Raw genomic sequence first — 19297 nt, 5'->3', positions numbered from 1 at the left:
TCATTTGCACCTGTGGGAAATGAATACAAATTGGGGGAAATAATGTTTCCTTCATGACTTAGAAATACTTTGCAGCTGTTTTGCACTGCTGTCCTCCAGGGCAAGGGACTAGACAAGAGGCAGGAAAGTGGGAAATCAGCCCCAGAATGCACCTGCCTCGAAAGCTATAGCCAGAGACTTTAGCCAGTTCACACCAACTATGAGAGAGTTTTCCAAAGTGGGATCTTGACTTACTACAGTCCAACTGCTGAAACTGATTTGCCAGTATTCCATGTGGTTGGCTTCACATTTTAATCAGACCCTCAGCTACAAAAGTTGCAGTGTGAGTATGCCAGCCACAGATCCCTAGGGTATTTAATATGCACATAAGCACTGATATAAAATGTGACTGAACACGTGGGCAGTGTTTTCTCTATATGTACACCATCTTGTTTAAATTGGATCTAAGAAGTCCAAATGGGAGTAGACAGATAGATACAGCAAGGACAGTTTAGGTATCTTCTTCCTGCCCTCCAGCCATCAACAAATTCAGCCATACTTGGGGGACAAAAACGTATATTTTGTGCCACATGGTTCATTATGTTTCTGTTTTTGAGAGATAAAAGGATGCTTCCAGACAGGTGTATATTGTGGGATGAGTGCTCCTTGTGCATTCAGGGTTTTTTTGCAGCAATCACCAGATGCCATAGTCAAAGTGCCAGCCTGTATTTTACTCCAGTAAGTTAAAAAAAATAAACTTGGCAATGACTCATTTGAGAGATCTCAGTGACCAATTTAAAGTCTTAAGTCTCTACCTGGAAGTACCCCAACTTTAAGCCTAACCTGCTCTATAGGATCAAGGCCTTCATTTTTCCTTTCTGCTTTCTCGCAGGCATCCACTGTGAAGAAGACATTGATGAATGTCACATGAACCCTTGCCAAAATGGAGGGACCTGTGAGAATTATCTTGGGAATTATACTTGTCATTGCCTAACCGAAGAGGAGGAGGGCATATATTATGGCGGCTGGAACTGCACAGAAGTCCTCCTCGGATGTGTTCAACATAAATGCCAAAATGGGGGGCTGTGTGTTCCTCACTTTACGGACGGACAACACAGATTTAGCTGCATATGTTCAAATGGATATACCGGAGTACACTGTGAAACAATGACCACATTGTCTTTTCAGGGAAATGGGTTCCTTCGGGTTAACAGTATCACAACGCCTGTCCAGGATGGTTTCTATAACATAAACCTTAGGTTTCTGACTATTCAGCCAACAACTTTTCTATTCCACCGAGGGGACAAAAGCACATTTGTGAAGTTGGAGTTACTGAATGGCTACTTACACTTATCCATGCAAGTCAATAATAACCAGTCAAAGGCCTTTTTGCATATAGCACAGAATGTCAGTGATGGCGAATGGCATTCAGTGGAGGTAACCATAGCAAGAGCAGTTACTCTTAAGTTACTCGACAGCTCTTGTATAGAGCCATGTCTCAGTAAAGCTACTGCCACCATAGATAGCGATCAGCCAATGTTTACTTTTCAGAGCACTTTTTTGGGTGGTTTGCCAGTGGGGAACAGGAGCGATGACTCTCTACTAAACATCTATAATATGCATTCTGCACCTTCGTTTGTAGGCTGTCTTCAGGATATTGAAATAGACTTGAACATTATAATCCCAGAGAACATGTCATCTGATTCATCTTTAAATGTCAAGGCAGGCTGCACCAAAAAGGATTGGTGCGAACACCACCCTTGTCAAAACAAGGGGCGCTGCATCAACTTGTGGCTGAGCTATCAGTGCGATTGCTACAGGCCCTATGCTGAGCCAAACTGTGCTACAGGTAAGGTAATGCCCTCAACCCCAGAACCTTAATTGCCACCTGAAATCATTTTGTACAACAGGTCTTATCAGACTGCAGTGCCCTATACTCCAAGCTTTGCTATTGTCCGTCATCTGCTGCTGTAATATTCCTCAGCTACAATGGTGGCAACAAATTTACAGCTTCACCGCCATCTTTGCATAAGTATAACCTATGCATATACAAAGATGGTGTCAATGCTGCCATGTTGAAGAATATGCCAACAGTCATAACTCAGGCTATGCTAGGGGAGAATTAATGCAGATGGAGGGGGCATTGTGTTCTGTTCAAGGGTTTTCTGCTTACTACTACCTGGTCGGTTGAGCCATCCATGCCGCTACAATTGTAAACAATGTCAGCCCACCAAAACTGGCCCAAGATCCACTGGGGAACTTGAGTGAACCCCTACCCATCTCTGTTGTAGAGCATAAATACACACACATATGTACCGGTTACAAACTCTGTAAAGTGATCACAGATGCCCAGATACTGGAAGGTTTGCAGAATTTTAGTCCACATTTTGAAAATTCAGACCCAGGTATGCAGATCGCCCAGCTCATTTTTGGGCTGAAACTCAAAGCTTATTGCCACAGATAGACCACTGACACGCTCAAAGGAGATATCCACACAGCTAAAAATCAATCCATTTCGATTTGTACACGATTTGGAAGATCACTTAATTTGCTCCCATTTTGGAACGCTGACTTGAATTCCATTGAAAGTTATCTTCCAAAATTCGATGAATTTTTATACAGTGCACAAAGCATGGACCAGAGAAAGGCATTTATGGAACAAGAGATGAATTAGACTACATAGCTTCTAGATAAGTGAGGCTTTACTATAAATATACAAGGAAGCAACTTGTCTCACTATACAAATTGACATCCCATGGCCATTAAGGAACGAGGAATTGCTCACAACACCAGTTCAGTGTTTTCTTGTTTTGTCTCTCTCTAGACAACTCATTTCAAGCCAGGTAGAAAAGTCCAGGTAGTTTCAAGCTAGCTAAATGCCTCTCCAATAGCAGGCAGGCATATTTGATACTTGTTCTGGCTGGCATCAATATGCCACATTCATTTCTGGTCTTTTGTTCCCAGGCCTCTTAATCATGGCAGTCTCTACCCTTCTCTTTAATGTGAAACATGTTGGCTGTTAATTATTCAAATAGATCTGAAGTGAGGATGGGGATTGTTGCAATGGCTCCCTAAGGCAGTGAGGAGAGAGGCAGAGAGAAGGAATTAATTATTCCCCTATATAGTTTCTAGGGATTTTACTGGTGTTGTTAATATTGATCCAGATCAGGGGGGAAATGCAAAAACAGCTCCCAGGGCAGAAAGGCACTGGTGCAATTGTCTTTCATGATGCGACACATGTGAGGTGGGTCACGGCATCTTGACTTTTCCACCAAACTAGTCAAAATAGACTTTTCTAATGTTGTATTATTTCCATTCCGTGCTGTTGTTTTGATTTCTTCCGAGACATGTGGCCACGGGGTGATAATGAGTTGTCTGGTGAGGCGATGTAGCTAACATCTCAACTTCTTGACAGTGGCCAAAGATATCCTTTCAAAAAATGTATGGGAGCCAATTCACACATGCATATCACAGTCCTTCATTATTTGCTTTGCTATGAGAAATAGCAACAGTGATACATGGGATTCCTTCCCACTTTTCCTCTGCAATCAACTAGTTAATTCACTGTCTCCAGAATATACAAACCCAGGGTACAATTTAGTTAAAGTCTTAAACCCCAAAGATTTCAGCAGGTGACTTTTAAACCTTATTCTGGGCATTTTCTTTACTGTCCTGCCAACCTCACCCTGCTCTTTTCCAGCCTCTGCCTTCTTACTTACCACCAGTCCAGGGAATGGCACCGCCTGTCATTTGCCTCCTCCTTAGTAGACAGGACGCAGGTAGCACTGTGGCTTAAACCACAGAGCCTAGGACTTGCCAATCAGAAGGTCAGTGGTTCGAATCCCCGCGATGGGGTGAGCTCCCGTTGCTCGGTCCCTGCTCCTGCCAACCTAGCAGTTCGAAAGCACACCAAAGTGCAGGTAGATAAATAGGTACCACTCTGGTGGGAAGGCAAACGGCGTTTCCATGTGCTGCTCTGGTTCGCCAGAAGCGGCTTAGTCATGCTGGCCACATGACCCGGAAGCTGTACGCCGGCTCCCTCGGCCAATAAAGCGAGATGAGCGCTGCAACCCGAGAGTCGGCCACGACTGGACCTAATGGTCAGGGGTCCCTAGTAGTGTCAGACTTATGCACATGCTAAGGTAACAGCCGTGTAAAGCCAGAAATTATGAGGGCCCTCTAAATCCATAAAAAGTTATATATTTTGGTCAGTAGCCAGAACAATGGGCAGCAATCCAATTATGAGAGATGGGTCTGGCATCCCTGCTTTCATCCTGAAATTGCAAAGTATAAAATCATGTAAAACTAGCCACTGCAGGCCAGAGAGAAGAAAAATATAAGGCTGCAGTTCTATTCCTATTTACTTAAGGCCCACTGAACTCAGTAGACAGTGAGCTACTTGAACATATACAGCCAAGCAGTTAGCTCTGAGAGTTTGTCTTATATTTGAACGTATTTAACTTTGACCAAACTGCATCCACTGTTTGCATTCAGCTATTTTTATCTGTGAGAAAAGGTAGATTTTTTTTTATTAACCCTCACCAAAAAACACAGCAAAATCAGATAGAAAGTGTGGGGGAGGGGAGAAACATGAAAGGCAACGTTGCAGATCTCTGGTTCAATCCAAAGCGCCGTATCTATTGCAGATGTTAAATGGCACAGTTGCACCGAATTTAGTGGAGTTATATGGATTTACACCAGCTGATATCTGGTCTGTTCGTGGAGCGGGGGCTTACTAGATCCATTTGTTCAGAAAGCTTCAGCTTCAAAATGCATTCCGATATTTTTTAAGTACTATATCATTTCACATGCTACCCTGTGTGTGCACCTACCTCTTTTTTTATTATTGAAAAAATGACATTGCCGGAGCCGTAATTGTAGCAGACGGCTTTGAAGTTGAGCAGTAATTTATCCAAAGGTTTGAAAATCAACTTTGGGATAAGGGGGCTCCATCTGGTAAATATGTTTGCCTCTTTATATGAAGCAAAATTAAAACCATGCAGCTCCAAGAGAAGCTTATACTTCCATTAGGACTGTTGTGAATGATTAGAAAGTATTTGAAACTCCCCCTGCCCACTTCTCCCTAGCCACAATATTCTTCTCAATTCACAGCATCCTACCATTTTGATTAAAGGTGTGTGTTCGTGTGTGTGTGTTAGAGAGAGAGAGAGAGAGAGGTGGGGGAGGTGGGGAAGGGAAGTGACCCCCATTAGTGTATCCAAATTGTAGAGTATTCCTTTGAAAAGATGGTCCAAGGCATTCAAAATTTTAGAAAAATCCAAACATGCAGTACATCTCTTCTGAAAACAGGGAACATCAAGCATACAGTGGTACCTCGTTCCGGAGTTCCATTCTTACCCTGAAACCGTTCTTAACCTGAAGCACCACTTTAGGTAATGGGGCCTCCTGCTGCTGCCACGCTGCCAGAGCACAATTTCTGTTCTCATCCTGAAGCAAAGTTCTTAACCTGAGGTACTATTTCTGGGTTAGCAGAGTCTGCAACCTGAAGCGTTTGTAACCCAAGGTACCACTGTATTCTGAAATGGTTAAGGTATACTCATATTGCCTAGTTAGTTGAAACTTTGCAACAGTTTCTCACACATGTTTACCTCATGCATAGGTTTGGCTCATGGCAGAGGTATAAAGAAACCCAAGTCGATTTCCTATACGCGCCAAGAACATCTGCCTGTCGGCAAAGAAATAACACACATGTCTGTGCACACATATGTGTGTTGATTTAAGTAACTGGCAAAATGAAGATCAGCTTACCTTCTTTCAATAAACTGATAGTCAGAGTAGATGAAACGTTGGAGAGCTGTAATAATATCTTCCAGCTCTTTAATTCTCCTCCCCCCCAAAACACACACACACACAAAAAGTAGCTGCAGGGAGAGGATTTGGACTGGGGCTGGTACAACAGAGGAAGAGTTTGGATTTGATATCCCGCTTTTTACTCCACTGGAGGAGTCTCAAAGCGGCTAACAATCTCCTTTCCCTTCGCCCCCCACAACAAACAATCTGTGAGGTGAGTGAGGCTGAGAGACTTCAGAGCCCAAGGTCACTCAGCAGCTGCATGTGGAGGAGCAGGGAATCGAACCCAGTTCACCAGATTATGAGTCCACCAGTCTTAACCACTACACCACGCTGGCTCCATTAACCCTTCCCCCCTACAGTTTTCTCAATGAAAATGACCCACCCCTCATTGCTATTTGCCTTCCTGGGGGAAACCTACTGGTGCAGGGGTATGTTTGATGGGGGAACTGGCACAGGGGAAAGGGTTAACTGGGCTCCAGCACTGGGGTCCTGAGATGACTCAAGATAATCCACAGCTCGATTTTATCAAAAGAAAGAAATCAAAGAAATGGGAGATTTGATCGCAGATGTCCTTTGGAGTTCAACACTGGGCATCACAGTGCTAGTTCTAAGATGCGGGTGGCGCTGTGGTCTAAACCACTGAGCCTCTTGGGCTTGCTGGTCAGAAGGTTGGGGGTCCAATCCCCACGACGGGGTGAGCTCCCTTTCCTCTGTCCCAGCTCCTGCCAACCTAGCAGTTCAAAAGCACACCAGTGCAAGTAGATAAATAGATACCGCTGGGGCAGGAAGGTAAACAGCATTTCTGTGTGCTCTGGCACTCATAACGGTCCTCTCTGGTTTCCGTCATGGTGTTCCATTGCACTAGAAGCGGTTTAGTCCTGCTGTCCACATGACCCGGAAAGCTGTCTGTGGACAAACGCCAGCTCCCTCGGCCTGAAAGTGAGATGAGCACCACAACCCCATAGTCACCTTTGACTGGACTTAACCTACCAGGGGTTCTTTACCTTTTACCTAGCTGTAAGAATGAGAAGGATGGGGAAAATATTAGGAACATTGGTCATATTTCTGTGATGACCTCTGCTTTTGCAGGGCTAGCTTCAAGGGGCACAATGAGGACAGCTGAGTCAATGAAGGCAGGAACAAGATCTGGCACAACAAGCCTTTTAAAAGCATGGGTCGTAGCAGAAGGGGAGAGTGCCATTGGGGCTTCGCTTCAGGCAGGAAAGTGTCTCAGGCCAGCACTTCATAAGATACACTGAATACAGCATTTGTCGTTTAGGAGTCTCTCTCTCTCTCTCTCTCTCTCTCTCTCTCTCTCTCTCTCTCTCCCTCTCCCTCTCCCTCTCCCTCTCTCTCTCTCTCTGTGTGTGTATGTGTGTGTGTTCATAAATAAGTGAACTGCCATACACATATAATCCTAAAAATACACATAAATAATATCTGTAGATACATGTTCCTGAAGGGAGTATTACCCTCCCACAAATCCATATTAAACAAGGATGCTGAATTCCAACACACCAAAATTCAGCCTAATGCACAGGATCATTTGCTCTGTGCTGAAACACTGGTCTCTTTTATGAGATCAACTACATGCTCCAAGTTCATGTTTCCAACTTCTGTCATAATCAGTGTACCTTGGGCTATGAGTGTAGCAAATTTCAGCTTTCTGGGTGGCATACTAGTATTTACCTTGTGCCCCCCATTTCTAGGGGGAGAAAGCAAACAACTGTTTGCATGGTCCAGAAATATATTTATCATACAGGGATGCCCTAGAGACACACAGCTGCCACATTTTCAGACATTTCTAGTAATTGGGGTGTCCTGGACTATAGAATTTTCCAGACATACGTCTGAATGAGTGTAAAAGAGCCCCGCCCGTCCCCATTTCCTATAAATGTTCAGCTTACTGGGATTGTGGCTTGGGGGAAAGTGGGAGAAATAAACAGGAGCTCTTCCAAAGTGGGCCAAGCCCAATCCAGGCAAAGTCAAGGCAGGTCACTAGGTCACTTGCTTAAAGTCAAAACCCTGGACAGTTTCCAGTGCCCCCTGCTGAATGAACTATGGGAGGTGTTATTTCAAACAAGAACTGAGGTGATTTGAGGCCTTGCATAGGCTGCTAGAGCTTGTGCTGCATTTTGCCACATCTCCTTGACATAACGGCTCTGCTGACTTACCACGTCCAGGTTTTGTTTTTAAAAAACATTATCGATATATATATATATATATATATATATATATATATATATATATATATGAATAAAAATGTGACCCAACCACCAAGACCATTCCATTGTAACTATCCAGCCTCCCAAAATTTCAACACCTCTTGCGATGGCTTGACCTCTTTTCGTTTTAACAGTACAAATTCCACAAAAACCTTCCATAGCCCTTGGAAAACATTTCCCCTGCATGTTCTCCATCTTGCCTTAATGGCACGTGTTAATTTATCATTCATAGCTCTATCCCACACCTCTCTATATACCATTCTTCCATTTGATACTCTGCTTGCCCCTTCCACTTCCTAGCTATCATAATTTGTGCAGGTGTCAATAAATTTGTGAACAAGTCCTTTATAGCCTGCGAACCTTCCACCCCATACCATGTCCAGGTTTTCAGGCACTGGCTTAGTCTACACTATGTGCACCAAATGCACACATATTAGGGTTGCCCACCAATTATATTGAATAGCCTGTTGGTTAAGAAATTGTCTTTTAACTGAATAATTAATTAAATATAACCACATTTGCATATCACTAAAGCCCTAGTAGGTGACTTTTGGGTGTGTTGGAGGAAGCAAATGCAACTTGCAACTTAAGAAACAAAGACTAGAACCCCAAACACATTTACTCGGGAGTGAGAACCACTGAATGCAACAGGATTTGCAATCACTCATAGAGTTGGACAGAAGCGAAAGGCCAAGTTGTTGTTTACCACAACCAACATAAAAAAAAGAATCAAACATAACAGGAAGTATCCCTTTAAACTGCAACCTCACTGAATACAATTGAATACAATCAGTCTATTAAAGCTTTTCAGCCAATCCTATTCATGGTTATTCAGAAATGAGTCCCAGTGGATTGAATGGAGCTTACTCCCAAGTCAGCCGCATGGAGGTTTCTTCCAAAAAGTAGAGATCTTTCCCAGTTAGCATCTGTATAGGAATTGCTTTTGGATGTTTTTAAACATTTTATTGCTTGTGCGTTTCCCTCCCTAGGCTCCTTTGGAAGGAAGGGCAGGGCATAAATTTAATTGACAGCAATTGTGCACAGGATTATAGCTTTACTAGGTTAAACTATCCATTAAAGTTTAAATTCCTAATATACAACGGCACACTCGCTTTGGAATTTATAGATAATGGAAGAGCTCTTCAAATTGCTGCTGCTGTATGCTTTGTGGTACAGAAATTACTTGCATCTTTGTTAAAGAGAAGTTGACAAACAGTAAGTGCTGGGAAGGATTTCCACTGCAGACTGCACTCTCTCAGCAGTAGCAGGCAAGCAACAAAGTTGATTTATTTCCATCAGCATCCAGACATAATGGCTCAAGAGGTTAATATTGACCAAGGTTATGCTAAATGCCCATCAAACCACATACCAGATCCAATATTTCTTTTGAAGCAGAGTAATTGAAAACTGCAAGCTCGCTGTGCTACCTTTTTAAAGACTAACCTTGCTTCCTTTGCCTTCTTTGTAACGTTGCGCGTCTGCCACTCGCTGGCTTTGCTGCATCATAAGCAATCTCTCTCCAACAAGAAAAATGTCTTTCCAGTACTCTCCCTTAATAGAGAGAGGTGGTGTTTTTTGTTTTTTTTTTTTTTTGTTTTAATAAACTAACCTTTCATGCTTAAAAATGACCATTTCAACACCTAGGGGAAAGATTTATGGACATATGCCTTGTTTTTAACAAGCACATAAAGAAAGAAGTTTAATATCATCTCATTCACAAAATTAAAACATTTATCACATGTTATTTATGAAATTGTCTATTCAGAAATAAGTCGGGGGTTTATTTCCCCAAACTAAATAAACTGAGCCAGATATGAATCCTGTAACACTTAGAAGGCAGGTTTCCACAATGATCACCCCTGTTTTCATGAGTCTTATAATCATGTCATTAAAATAAAACACTGCGGGCAATATGTGTGTGTGTGTGTGTGTGTGTGTGTGTGTGAGAGAGAGAGAGAGAGAGAGAGAGAGAGAGAGAGAGAGAGAGAGGTCAGCACCAAAGCAGCTTTCCCGCCCTATGAACAAAAAGTCTGATTATAAGTTTTTGATCAGCTAGGGTTTGTTTTGTTTAACTCCAGTTAATGCTGTTGGTGTTGTTTGGTCTGTGAAACCACACATTAAAGGTTTTAGTTCAGATTAGCCAATTGTGATTATTGATTTGGGGCCGTTTCATCTATTAATATAGCACTGTGGAGAGCCAGTGTGGTGTAGTGGTTAAGAGCGGTAGTCTCGTAATCTGGGGAATTGGGTTCGCTTCCCTGCTCCTCCACATGCAGCTGCTGGGTGATCTTGGGCTAGTCACACTTCTTTGAAGTCTCTCAGCCCCACTCACCTCACAGAGTGTTTGTTGTGGGGGAGGAAGGGAAAGGAGAATGTTAGCCGCTTTGAGACTCCTTAAAGGGAGTGAAAGGCGGGATATCAAATCCAAACTCACCTTCTTCTTCTTCTGGAAGCCATCCTGGCTTAAGATATTTTGCTGCCTGAAGCAGAGGACCAAAAGATACACCTCCTCAGCCCTCCCTTTGCCACGCAAGGGCCAACACTTTAACTTCAGAAAGCTTCCCTGGGCTGTTTAGACATCAGCTCTTGCCTTCATCTCCCCGCTTCCCACTTAAATCCTGCTAAATTGGTGGAAGGACCATAGTTCAATGCATTTGATTTGCATACAGGTACAATCCCTGGCATTTCCAGGTAGGGCTCTGTGAGACCTCTACCTAAAACCCTGAAGAACTGATGCTGGTCTATATAGACAATACTGAACTAGAGGAAATGATCATCTGACTAGGCGTCAATAAGTTTTTTAATGTTCCTGTGCCTGAACATTAGAGAGCCAGTGTGGCGTAGTGGTTAAGAGCGGTAGACTCGTAATCTGGTGAACCGGGTTCGCTTTCCCGCTCCTCCACATGCAGCTGCTGGGTGACCTTGGGCTAGTCACACTTCTCTGAAGTCTCTCAGCCTCACTCACCTCACAGAGTGTTTGTTGTGGGGGAAGAAGGGAAAGGAGAATGTTAGCCGCTTTGAGACGCCTTCGGGTAGTGATAAAGCGGGATATCAAATCCAAACTCTTCTTCTTCTTCTTCTTCTTCTTCTTCTTCTTCTTCTTCTTCTTCTTCTTCTAACTTTGCTGTGGGGCACCTGGAAGAGAGTCCCAGACGTCAAACATGAATATTCAGGCAGGCTCGTGTGGTGAAAAGTGACCCTTTTAAGTAATCCAGTCCCAATGCAATTTAGAATTTAAAAGGTAAAAGTACCAGTACTTTGAATGGTGCCCAGAAACAAGCCACTTCACCCTGCCATATGGTAAAGTTGACCTACAGGGGAAGCCATTTCCACATGATAGTGTATCTCCAAATAATTTCCAGAATATTTTGGACCAGCTGCCCTGAACTGTTGTGGTGTTCAGGGAGTCGCTTCCCATTCCATGTGATCCACACTAATTAGCACCTGTATTTATTTCTTAGATTTATCACCATAAGATTTCGGGGCAGAACACAGAATAAAGTACAGGATAAAAAAACAAGAAAATAAGTAAAACAAAACAGCAAAACAATAATCCCCCCCTTCCCACAGACACATTTTAAAGACTGTAGAATATGAATCAGCCAAAGGCCCAATTGAAGAGGAACATTTCTGTCTGGCACCTAAAATATATATAATGAAGGCACTAAGAGAGCCTCCCTAGGTCACCACACTGTTTGAGTAAATGATGAGACTCCATCCCACTTTATTATTATTCTTTATTTGATTTCTTTCCTGAACTTTGCCACGTTGTTGCCATGCCTCAATGAAGAGTGAAGGGAGCTTAAGAAGAAGCCAACATCATTTGTCCAATCCTAGGCGTGATCTTCTCTGAGATTTAGTAAGCCAGTTGGTCCTTTAGGGCACGTGCTTGTGTTAGCAGTATAGTTGCTTCATCTATTTTCTTACATGTGCTGATCACCCATCATGGAATTCAAGGTGGCATAAATGTGGTTTCTAGGTGGTCATCCATCTAGGCTCTGTCTAGACCAGCGGTTCTCAACCTGTGGGTCCCCAGATGTTGTTGGACTACAACTCCCATCATCCCTGAGCTCTGGCCCTGCTAGCTAGGGGTGATGGGAGTTGTTCAACAACACCTGGGGACCCACAGGTTGAGAAAGGCTGGTCTAGACCAAGATCTGCTAACTTTAGCAAGCCTCATGTTACCTTCAGACAATATCCTGGGTTCTCAATCTGTGTACTCTGTACTAGGCCAATCTTAATGTTGGGCAAAAGATTCCTGCATTGCAGAGGGTTGGACTAGATGACCCCTGTGGTCCCTTCCAACTCTACAATTCTAAGATTTGAAGGTACAAGAAGAAAAATAAGATTTAAGTTTGACCATTTTCTTTCACTTGAATGTTTTAAGATTTTTACTTATTGGGGTTTGTTGTTGTCTGAGAGATTGGCATTTGTGCCATACTTGATTTCAGATCAAGAAAAAGGATGATCAGCCATCATACCTGGTCATCTAAATTTTCAGTTTAGTCTAACGAGGAGAATATAGCACATCAGTAGATTGGCTATAACCAGAAGGAAATCTGTACAACAGGAACTGCCAAAGCAAATCCCAATTTATTTTTTTAAAGATTGTTACAGCATATTGGGTCTCACATCCCTCAGAGCTGATGGCAAAACACCCAAAATAGACACAAAGAGGCACATATCCAATTGCCAGCCTACACCTTATTAGAAGCTTACCTAGAGCTGAACACAGCAGAAGGAGAAAGAGGAAGCAACATTGCTGCCTGATGTCCCAAGACGAAAAGTCTGCTGTATGGCTTAATCAACAAGCAGACCGCATATGCTACAGAGCTGGGATCCACTCATACCAGAGGCCCTGCTCTGTTGTAAGCATCAGAGAAAATGTTTCCTTTCATAGGGCCCACTCTGCATCATCCCCGGTTCAGTCAACACTGACCTCTCTTTTTGCATGGTAGGAGTCAGGCTGAGTTGAAAACAACATGGAAATGGGGGAATTAACCTGGATTGTTTCCTAAATCAAATAGTTGTGGTTTCTACATTGTGACAGATTTCTAGAATCAGCTTGCAGGGACTAAGGAAGTGTTCTTTCTTGTGTGTGTTTCCATGGGACTCAAGCTTGCTATTCTCATACTTGTTCCTCAGAACTTTCACCAGACTCATTAGGGAGACAGAAATGTCCAACGTTGGCCCCTGTGATTGGCAGATAAGATCCAAAATGTATGTTGAATGGGGAGGCCGACAGTTCCCTTGCCCTCTAAAATTCAGGAGTAATTTTGAGTTCAGGAGGAAATCCTTCCCAATTCAGGTTTGACAACCAATAGTCCCTGAGCATGAGCAAAATTCACGGAGTCATCCAACAAAAAGGGAAACAACGTTGGGGCCCCCGTGTTCAAGACACTCAATATGTTATCTGTCTTTGCCTCGCACATTAGAGATGGGCCATCAGGAGAAAAACAAAACTACTGAACAGAATGTTGGGCGATCCCTGGTGAGATTGGAAATGAGGAATGTAAGACATGTGGGTCACAACCCTTACCTTCCCAAAAGGACTGAAACTGAAGCATCAGAACCAGCCATTGCTGGTCTCCTAGCTTTGAATTGGGGCCAGTTATATCATATCATCTCAGACAGAAGGTAGAATTATATATCTCAATCTTTAAAAGGCTGCACTTGCTTTGCAGGATTCGTAATGCATCTTTCAAAGGAGTGGTACAAACCATAGTAGTTTGCCACTGAAAGTGCCATCAGGTAATTTAGTTTAGAATGCCAGAGCATAGCATTCCCGGCCTGTTTCGCAATATGTCCATTTTTCCATCAGTATTCCTGTCTTAAAGTTGTAATATTCTTTTTCTCTCTCTTTTTTGCCATGTGAACTCAAGAATACATTCCAGGAAGATTTGGACATGAGGAATCCAAAGGGTTTGCTGCTTTTCCTTTAGAAGGCAGCGACGACGAAAGTGTGACAATCTCAATGTTTGTCCGAACACGCAAGCCTTCTGGCTTGTTGCTGTCTCTGAAAAAAGGCGCAATCCTATTTCTTAAGGTCTGGTTGGAAGGTGGGAAACTCCTGGCATCAGGCCTAAGCTCTGACAAACTCCTTGGAACACAGCCTGTGAATGATGGAAATTTCTATTTGATATCCTTAAAAATCAAGCCAAACAAGACCGAGCTATTTCAGTCTTCGCAGAACCTGGGCTACATTTCTATCCCTGTAATAAAAATCCAGAGCGGTGATATTATGTACATCGGAGGATTACCCAACGACCAAGAAACCCATGTAAATGGTGGCTATTTCAAAGGCTGCATCCAAGATTTAAGACTGGGCAACCAACCACTGGAATTCTTCCCTGTCACGACTTCATCAGATTCTGTCATCAGAAAGAGCACGCTGATCAACATTGCCCCAGGCTGCATCGGAGACAACCTCTGCCAGGTAAGGATGCTGTTTCTCAAAGTGCCGTTTCCATGTTTGCAGCGAGGAATTCTCTTTTGAACTATCAGTGCTCCGAAAACAGCATGTGACAGTAAGAATATCTGAACACGATATCCGAAACAGGCAGGTAAGATCAGGTTTTTGTCAAACAGCCCCACACTTTGCGGGCGCCGAGACCGCAGAAACATCTGGGAGGCTGGAAGGCCCGGCGCTTGAATGGCAAGGTAATGATAACCAGTTAGCAAGCCTGCTATTCATTAAGGGCAACTTGAACTCACTGTAGTTTTTCAAACCAAAATATTCTCATAATTACTGTAAAACCAGACTTTCGAAGCAGGCTAATCACATGGTATGTTACGGGCATTTGGGCCTGGCAATGAAGCCTGTAAAAATATTAAAGAAGAGAGGAATGTTGTATCACCACACAAATACAAAGGCAGCCCCTATGTGGGTTGGATCTACCAGAAATCACACGGTCCTCATTTAACATTGCATAAAAAGTAATGGATTTATAAACAAACGCCATCTCTTACATATGTGCAAATACAAGGGGGCTGACGGAATGTGTTCTAATGTCAGTTGTGTGTTCCTGTACAGTATGTTTCATATGAAACAACTTTTTTTTCTTAATGTCTCAAGCATTTCATGATTTATTTATATTTTTTAAATCGCTTACAATCATGCTGAGCACTTTTTCCTGTGCTTACCCTTCTTTCAACTTATTATCATTATTAATATATTATTTGCCTTTCATGCAAGCGCCTCAAGGTGATGTACAATAAAAACAGTTAAAAGCAGTTAAAAACACAAAAAAGCAAATAGGTTTAAGACAAACTAATTTAGCAAAAAACTGGACATCCATGGCACAGGCCATTCACCCAGTTGGGAAAGCTTGAAACAAAAAGGTTTTTAATTTCCCCCCCCAGAAAAGTGCAGATGATGGGGTCCTGTTATATCTTGGCAGGCATGCTATTCCATAGAACGTACCATCATCCCTTCAGAAAAGACTTCAAGAATCACACATTTTCCATAATTTACTTTCACATCTCCTAGACATACAAAGAGACATACAGAGAGAGGCACCAACTGCCTAGGCCCTTCTCCTCTGTTCTCTTCCATTTATAGCCCAATGCTGCTCTGAAAACTGGTTCACACATGCACAGATATCATTTGATTTCTCACAAATTGATTATGTCAACTTGCCCCAGAATCTATGAATAGGCTCAGTTGAGCGGCAAGGGATCCCCAGACCTCTTTGTGAGGATTGATCTGTGATAACTCATTCACACGTGTAAATTGCCATTTGACACTGCAGTCACCACACAATCAGCTTGAACCAGACCTTGGTGATAAAGTAGGCAATATCACATTATCCTGGCTTCAGTTCATAAGTTACAATACTACCGCTTCCCACTGAAAGTCTCCCTTCCCCTTCTACTCAATCTCTACTCCCAAACATTCATTTTTCCTGCTGGCTATCCTAAGACCAAACCTAGAGAGCTATTTTGTGCATACCCTTCAACATTTCTCCAATGAAAATGGGGCCATCCAATATTATTATTATTATTGTTGTTGTTGTTGTTGTTGTTGTTGTTGTTGTTATTACGAGCCCATCTGACTGGGTTGCCTCAGGAACTCTGGGCAGCTTCTAACATATATAAACACATAATAAAATATTAAACATAAAATAAAAACCTTCCCTGTATCTTTAGATGTCTTCTAAAGGTTGTATAGCTACTTATCTCCTAGGCTTGGGAGTTGCATGACTCCATGCCCGCCAACATTTATCCAATGAAAATAGGGATGTCCTAAGAAAAAGTGGGACATTCCGGGATCAAATCAGAAACTGGGGTGGCTTCTGTGCCCCTGGAAAACAGGAACACTTGGAAGGTCTGAAATCTCTACTCCCAAACATACCTCTAACTTTTCTTTTACTGCCGGCTGTCCTAAGACCAAACCTAGAGAGCTCTTTTGTGGGCTCACCAAAAAGCCGACGCAACCAGCCTGTGGTCCAGCAAGGAAGAAGGCAGGAATATGCAAGAGCATCAGTTGTCTATATTAGCTGGGGGCGATTCTCCATTGTTTCAGACCAGGAATCTGTTCCAGGCTTGTCTGGAGTCACAAGGGATTGAACCTGGAATCTTTTGCACTGAAATCATGTGTGATGGCCTTTTGCTAAAGGTCAGGCCTTGATATGCAGCAAACCTATGCATGCTCAACGCTCTCTAGCCAGAAAGGCCTTCTTTGTATTGTGCATTCTCTACAAAGGCTCTATAAAGAGGAAGGTTTCAGGGCACCAGCGGATTTCGCCAAGAGTTGTTTGCAAAAACATTTCCCATTCTTATTTGGCAAAGGCTTTACTTTTACATTCTTATTTGGCAAAGTCCTTTCCTCCCTTTGACCACTTTCGCCTTCAATCATCTCTTCTTCTTCTTTTGATATCCTTTCTCCCAGGACTAAGTCAAATGGTCTGTTTAAGTGGTTTTTGGGACAAAAGAAATATATCTTATCTAAGCTTGTCTGATATAAGGTAATACACCTGTGATAATCTTATAGAATCATAGATCTGGGAAAAAATTAAAAGTCAATTCTGCCAGGCAGGAAAATTTTCCTTTTGGTATGTCGGAAATGTGCTTTTTCAATACAGACCACTACAGAAAGCAATTGGATTGTAACAGTACCTTAAAATGGTAAAGGAGGCCTATGACACCCACAATTATCACAAAAGGAATTCAGTATGCTGTATGATGCCATCCCATTTTCCTGGTTCCTCACGAAATATCCCAGACAGCCTGAAATGATTGGCCCCAATCCATTAAAATCAATGGGGGAAACCTAGTCATGAATAACTGACTAGTCTCATAGCTTTAGGGTTGTGTCCCAATTGTTCTAGTGAGAGTAGACAAGGGTTTCCCAAACTGTTTCTGGAGCAGGGTCTCCAACTGTTTTTTTGTGTGTGTTTTTGGACGACAACTCCCATCATCCCTAGCTAGTAGGACTAGTGTCCAAAAACAACGAGACCCAAGTTTGGGAAACCCTGGAGTAGACCCATTGAAATTAACGAAACTGAGTTAGCCATGTCCATTGATTTTCAGTGGATTTACTCTGAGTAGGGCTAGCATTGGATACAACCGCTAGCTATGATTAATGGAGACCATTAATCCTGTAGAATACAGACAGCTGCCTTATGCTAAGACCATTGATACATCTGTACCGTTACCAGTTGGGGACTCTAGTTTTGACTAGAGCAGCTCTGGGGAGCTCTGGGGAGGGGATATTTAACCCCACACCCATCTCTCCTGTTTTCCTTATCTAAAGTGCCCACAATTGTATTTGGGCACTTTTCCAGTACAGTAGTACCTCAGGTTAAGTACTTAATTCGTTCCGAAGGTCCGTTCTTAACCTGAAACTGTTCTTAACCTGAAGCACCACTTTAGCTAATGGGGCCTCCCCCTGCTGCCGCGCCACCGGAGCACAATTTCTGTTCTCATCCTGAAGCAAAGTTCTTAACCTGAAGCACTATTTCTGGGTTAGCGGAGTGTGTAACCTGAAGCGTATGTAACCTGAAGCGTATGTAACCCAAGGTACCACTGTAGTCATTTACAGGAGCAGAGCGTGTTTTCATGTCACTTTTTAAATGAGGAAAATGAGGAAACATGACAGAGCAGTGGGCATAGGAAATAATTCAGCTTCTTTCTTTCTCCCACAGCCGATTTCCTCGATTGCCTTGCTAGAGATACTTGCTTACATTTGTGTTTGTTTTTTTATAATAATATTTATTAAAGTTTCAGAAAAGTTACAAAAATAAGAAAGAAAAAATGAGGGGGGAAAAGAAAAAAAAAGAAACAAAGAATACAAAATACAGAAAAATAAAAGCAATTAAAAACATTTCCCTCTTTCCATGTCTTATCATATCTTATCTTTCATTTACTTATTTCCCTGACCTCCTCAGACCTCCCTTTTTGTATTCTAATTCAATTAAATATTCTAGCAAATCCTTTCCAGCTTGGTTTTTATCCTAATAGTTTATTCTCGTCTTTCAACAGTTAAAAAATCAATTTTTACCTAATCTTTTGTATCACTTCTGCTAATACCACATTACTTCATTCCAACACCCTTCTAACATTCCTGAATTTTACAATGTTTCTGTAGATAAACTTTAAATTTTCTCCAATCTTCTTCCACCAACTCTTCACCTTGGTCTCGGATACTTGCTTACATTTGACTCCCCTCTCTCCTCTTTAGCCGAACCCCTGCCAAAACGGTGGCGTTTGCTATTCCATCTGGGATGACTTCACTTGCACCTGCCCACCAAATACAGCTGGGAAAGCCTGCGAGGGAGTAAAATGGTGCGAACTCAGTCCGTGCCCCCATGAAGCCCAATGCCAGCTCGTGCACCAAGGATTTGAATGCAAGTATTCCCCTCTCCCCACCCCTGAAAAACCATAGCGTCCAGCCCCCATCTCCTTAACTTTGAGGGATAAGGCAGCACAGTGTTAATTTTTTCACAAGTGTTTCAGGCTTTCCCAATCCTTGTGATGTATTTATTGGGGCATTTGTTACTGTACATAGCACCACTCTAAAGTTGAGTGTTTCTTAGCAACTTCATTCGCCTTATACCGCAGGAGAGAATTTGCTAAGTGGTAGCGTTACCTGGTGCAAAACAGCTAGGCAATAGGGAAACTGAGGCACTGTGCAGCCACTACACTAGAAAAACACTGTTAAGGTCCCTTATAAGAACACTGGATAAAAATCCAGTCATTTATCTAGGCATCTCGGTCGCCTTTTCAGCACCCGCTAGACCAGAGGTGGATTTAGGGCCGCATGACTCATTCCACCACAC

The 19297-nt window shown here is 42.6% G+C and overlaps 1 protein-coding gene across 1 annotated transcript in view; it reads left to right on the top strand.

The window, feature by feature from the left end:
* The window catches only part of CRB1 (crumbs cell polarity complex component 1), a 139002-nt gene that overhangs the window by 94769 nt on the left and 24936 nt on the right, over positions 1 to 19297 (top strand). The window contains exons 6-8 of the mRNA XM_081914974.1: positions 872 to 1828; positions 13901 to 14454; positions 18700 to 18869. Of these exons, the coding sequence (XP_081771100.1) occupies positions 872 to 1828; positions 13901 to 14454; positions 18700 to 18869 (1681 nt within the window). The remainder of the gene's footprint in view (positions 1 to 871; positions 1829 to 13900; positions 14455 to 18699; positions 18870 to 19297) is intronic.

This window comes from Podarcis melisellensis (genome assembly GCF_964234715.1).
Source record: "Podarcis melisellensis genome assembly, chromosome: 6".
NCBI lineage: Eukaryota > Metazoa > Chordata > Lepidosauria > Squamata > Lacertidae > Podarcis > Podarcis melisellensis.
This window is presented reverse-complemented; position numbering and strand designations above follow the sequence as displayed.